General features: G+C 43.4%; 1 protein-coding gene across 1 annotated transcript; it reads right to left on the reverse strand.

The window, feature by feature from the left end:
- Positions 1-1673: 1673 nt before the first annotated feature.
- On the reverse strand, positions 1674-3215 carry LOC133338559 (putative uncharacterized protein DDB_G0282129; the record flags this gene model as incomplete). Its single annotated transcript, XM_061546729.1, has 1 exon — positions 1674-3215. A coding segment is annotated over exon 1 (1542 nt), but the record flags the coding sequence as incomplete, so codon positions are not given.
- Between the last annotated feature and the right edge of the window lie 2335 nt (positions 3216-5550).

The raw sequence follows: 5550 nt of genomic DNA on the forward strand, positions 1-5550 counted from the left end.
CTGAGGAGGTCCTCTAAAACCTGAGAGGAAGCCATCTAAGTCTTAAATGGCCTCTGTGATACTTATCTAAGACATACGAGAGCTCTGACGACTTTTGAAGTTGCCCTCAAAGTTCCGAAAGACCTTTTGAAGGTCGTCTAAGATTCAGAAGATCTCTGAAAAGATCCTCAGAGGTCCTGAAAAGGTTTTCTATAGGATTGGAGAATTCTGAGGATATCATATAAGGCCTAAAAGACCTGCGAGGAAGTCATCGAAAGTTTAGAAGACCTCTGTGATGCTCCTCTAAGGTATAAAATATAGAAGACTGTTGAAGTTGTCCTCTAAGTTCTTCCTAAAGGCCCTCTAGGTTCAGAAAATATTTTAAAAAGGTCGGCTAAGGCACTGAAGAGTTTCGGAGAAAGATGAATCCCGCGGAGGACTTAAAAGACCTAGATGATATACGAAAAGGTCTAATAATGCCTTAAGGAGACTCCTCTAATTAATACGAGAGCTATGATACGGTCCTCTAAGCTAAGGAAGCATAAACAGTATTTGAGGAGGTAGGCTAAGACACAAAAAATGCCTGAAGATTATCTAAGGGATAAGAGTACTCTAAGGAGTTCCCATAAGACCTGAGAGGAAGTCACCCAAGGCATACGGCAGCTCTGAGTAGGTCTCTCTTTGTGAAAAGGTACTCAGAGGTCGTGAGAAGGTCTCTGTGATGCTCCTCTAAAGTATAAGAGAGATCTTATTAGGTCCTCTAGGCTATAGAAGTTGTCCTCTTAATTCCAGAAGACCTCGGAAAGGTCCACTAAAGTGCAGAGGATTTCTTAAAAAGATCCCACAGGGCTTAGAAGACCTCATTAATTGTTCTGTGGCGAAATGAAGACCTTCGTGGGTTCCTCGAAGCCCTAAAAGTCCGCAGAGAAAAACCCTTAAGACCTATTAAAACATCTGAGGAGACCACTGAGAATGGTCTACAGGTCATATATACCTAACAATAGTAGAAATTACATCTTCGGAGGTCATCTAAGGTCTAGAAGGCTCATAGAAACTTCTTCAAGGCAATTGGACCTCCGATGGTGTCAATAAAGCCTTGTATGACTCAGAAGTGCTCCGAAAAGCTCAATGAAGATTTCAGAAATTATCCTCGAAGGCTAATAAAACCTCTGATGGGGTCATCTAAGGCACTTAAGGCATCTGAGATGGTCATCTAAGACATGGAAGCCTAAACTACCACCGAAAATGTCATGTAAGGGATAGAATAATCCTGAGATGATATTCTTAATCGTGTAGGATCTCCGCAAGTTCCTCAAAGCCGTGCAAATCATCTACGAAGGTCCTCTAAGGCCAATAAGACCCATGAGAAAGTCCTGTAAAGTATAGAAGACCTCAAGGAGGGTCTTATGGGGTATAGAAGGCATCCGCAAGGCAGGGCAATGGCGAACAGGGTATCCTAGGAAGTCCACTAAATCTCAGAATATCATAAGCCATGACCCGCCAAGGCTTATAGGACCTCGGTGAAGGACCTATGCTAAAACAAATTCGGAGGGGTTTGTATCTGATTTTCTATAGCATTTTAGACCTCAGAGAAGGCATTGACGATCTCAGAATAGGTAAAATGAAGAAGAACCTCTATGGATCCCGTCCATAATTATTTACCCTCCAAAATCCTTAATCATGTTTTCACTCACCTGTACATTAACTCCACCGGCACACACTCCGTCGACGACATCTCTGCCACTGGTATGACTGCATCCGCGACGATAATTCGGCCTATGCTGGCCACTGCCGCTACCGCCACTGGTACCACGTTTCCCATGCGTTACCGCTGCCAAATCCAATATATCGATCAGATCACTATCCAAAATATACGAATTCCGCGACATCTCATTCAACAGTTCGAGTTTACGCGAATCCAAACTTTCCCGATATACGTTACGCGGTTTGTCCAGATTGTGCTCGTAATCTGAATCTAGCGTAAAGCTATTGCGCGACGCACTACGACGATCGGCCAGCTTACGAGCGGAACCGTGCAACGACGTTGATGACGTTTTACGACGTCGCACTACCGTTTGCGGCGTAACAAATGGTGAGGGAGCCGAAACGTTCGAAGGGGTACCAACGGGCGATGGCAGTATGTACGAGCTGGTGTCCGAAATGTGCGAAGTGTCCGGCGTGATCATCGATGCGTTCAGCGATGGATCCATGATACTGATTTGGGAGAGTTTGCGTTCCAACTGTTTCTCGTAGCCGTTGAACTTGTCATAGTCGATGAAGGACATGTTCTCGTAGCTGACCATGTTATCGATGGCCTGCAGCGATTGTAGGGAGGCACGCCATTTGTCGTTGAGTTTTTCCTTTTTCTTTTCGCTACCCGTCAGACCGGCCAGGGTGCTTTTGAAGGAGGACATGAAGGTGTTGGAGCGGCGTTTTTTAAAGTTGGCTATGGGATCGAAATTGGGATCGGCCAGTAGGACAGGAGTGGAGGTTTTTCTCAGTTTACTCGCTGAATTTGTTGCCGAATCGAGGGGAGTGGAAGTTGCCGAGGCCGCTGAGGTTCCCTCCGGTGAGGATATGGGTCTTTGCGGTGTTATCTCCACATTTTCAATGGAATTTTTTCGCGGTGAGGCTGGCGAAGAGGCATCAACCTCTTCCGACAGCTGTTCCAACTGGGGTTCAATTAAACTCCTTCGATTGGTTCGACGTGGTAAAATCATCGATCGGCTACGGGTAAATTTGAATGGCAATTCTCCTCCCGCATCCTCTTCGGCTTTACTCAGATTTTCCTTGCTGCTGGTTATCGAATTGATGAGCTTCGACAGCTTACCCTTGAGGGAAAAACTTCCGGAACGTTCAAATTTCGGGGGTCCATTTTCATAGCCTGGTATCAGCGATTTATTGGCTGCCAGTAGTTGTTGCTTCTGTAATTGTTGTTGTTCATAATATTCCCGTAACTTTTGACTAACATTGTTGTTGTTATTCGTACTATTGTTGTTGTTTTCATGTACGATATTATTGTTATTGTGATTGACCACTACCACTACCGGAGGGTTGCCACCGTTTTTCTGGGATTTATTTTGTAGGGAATTTTTCTGATTTTTGGTCAGCGTTGTTTGTTCGTCGTGTTCTTTGGTTTTGTTTTGTTGTTGCTGCTGTTGTTGTTGTTTCCGAATTGTCTTTTGTTGTTTCTTTTGTGCCTTGGCTGAGGACTTCGTTTCCTTCGATGAATTCATGGTGGTAGGGTGCTGGATGCTACTGCTGCTGTTGGGGATTTTATGGGCGGGAATGATTGATTCATTGACAAGTCATGGAATTTGCTGCAAAGAGAGAGAGGAAGGAAGAAAAATTAGTTAAAAGGAAATTAAAAACGAAGGAACGAACGAAAAAATTGAGAGAGAAAAATCATGTTCCGAAGAGGGATCTCAAAAGGATCGCTTGAAGCCACGGAGAACCTCGAAAAAGGCACCGCAATAAAAAGAAGACTCAAAGAATGACTTCGAAGCAATAAACGACCATAGTAGCGATTCTCGATGGGGCGGAATCCCTTCAAAGTGGTCCTCCGAGGGACATGAGACCACAATTGGGGTTTCTCTTTAGAAAATTCGTCCTCAGAAAATGTCTACACTTTCCATAGTGGAGTATTCCTCAAAGGAATAGAGAAACTCAGAGACGATTCTTAAAAGAACACAAAATCTCAGAAGAGGTATTTAAAAGAACAGAAGTTCTGAGAGGAGGTCCTATAACATACAGAAGACCTAAGAAGCCATAAAATACCTAAAACGAGATTCTTTAAGGAATAGTGGACCTTAGAAGAGAAGGTCATCGAAGGCAACAGAAGAGGTTCTCCATTGATTGAAGACCTCCGAGAGGGCCCTCTAAAGCACAGCATACTCTGATAAAAGGTTATCAAAAGAATAGGAGGCATCCGAACAGGTTATCTTAGGATCAGAACACCTCTGAAGTGGTTATTTAAGGGACAGAAGACCTCCGAAGCGTAGAAGACCTTTATAATTTCACAGAAGTGGTCCTCCAAGCCACGGAGACCCTAGAAGAGCTCAACGAAGGTAAAAGAAGAGGTTCTCAATGGACTGAAGACCTCAGAAGGGGAGCTCTAAATCACATGAGACCTCAAAAAAGGTTATCTAAAGAATACAAAGCTTCCGAACAGGTCATCTAAGGAATAGAGGCCCTCTAAAATGAGCCTTTAAGGAACGGAAGACCTCTGAAGTGGTTCTTAAGATACACCATACCTCTTAGACGGAGATTTAAGATGTAGAAGACCCCTGTAAATTCGCTGAAATGGCCCTCCAAACCTCGAACACCTTAGAAGGGGTCAACAAAGCCAGAAGAAGATGTTCTCCATTGACAGAAAACCCCATCTGGTCCTCTAAGGAACAGAATATCTCTGAAGTGTCCTCTAAGGAACAGAAGTCCACCGAAGTGGTAATCTAAAGTACACCAGACTTCTGTGAGGTTATACATGGACCTCAGAAAGGGGTCCTCCAAAGCAGAGGACACCTCATAAAAGGTCACCTAAATAATATAAAGCATCGGAAATGGTTATCTAAGGAAAAAAAGTTTTCTGAAGTGGTCCTCCAAGGAACAGAGGAGTGGATCTCTAAGGTACAAAGGACCTTTGAGAAGATCCTTAAAGGGAGAAGGCCTCTTAGATAACCTTCTTCTGAGGCCTTTTGTTTAATGGAGGACCAATTCGAAGGTGTCCTGTATTTCTTAGATGTTTTTTGCAGAGGTACTCTATTCCGTAGAGGACTTTGATGTTTCTATTCCTCTCACGACCTTTTCTGAGGTCTTGTAAAGTCCTCTATATTATAGAGGATCCCTTCTGAGGCCCTCCATTCCTTAGTGGGCTAGAGGTGAAGTCCTCCTACTCCTAAGAGGACTTTTCCGGAAGTCTTCTATTCCTTCCACAACCTCTTCTGAAGCCTTCTATGGCTTAGAGGGACACTTCTGAGGTCTTCTATTTCTTACAGGATCTTCCTAATTTTATATCTTCAGAAACGTCCTCTGAGGTCCTACTTTTTTCTGGATACATTTTTCGAAATTAATATATTTCTTAATGTACCTCTTTTGATGGGATCTGTCTGTGTCAGTCTATTGCGATTGTCTATTGCATAAAAAACCACTTCTGAGGTTATCCTACTTCGAAGTCCTCTTCGGAGATGTTGTGTTTCTCCCTCAGAGGTCTTTTACTCCTTCGAGGGCCTCTTCAAAGGCCGTCTATTCCGAATATATATTTATTTTGTGGACTAGTTGTTGCGAACCACCCGCAGGAACCTCCTTTGAAGTCTTATGTTCTTTGAAGGAGTTTTTAGCAACTCATTCTCTTTTGAGAGGTTCTGTGTCACATATGGCGCCTTCTGTGATCTTCTATTTCTCAGATTAACTCTTCCGACGTTATTCAATCCTTCGAAGTCCTCTTCTGAGGTGTTGCGTTCCTCATCGGAGGTATTCTATTGCTTGGAGGATCGCTTCAGAGTTCTTCGATATTTTATGGGACCTCTTTTAAGGTCTTTTATTCTGAAAATATCTTTATTGTGATCTCGTTGT

The sequence above is a fragment of the Musca vetustissima genome, unplaced genomic scaffold (assembly GCF_032173495.1).
Source record: "Musca vetustissima isolate MV318-11 ecotype Yass unplaced genomic scaffold, APGP_CSIRO_Mvet_v1 utg42378, whole genome shotgun sequence".
Classification (NCBI taxonomy): Eukaryota; Metazoa; Arthropoda; class Insecta; order Diptera; family Muscidae; genus Musca; species Musca vetustissima.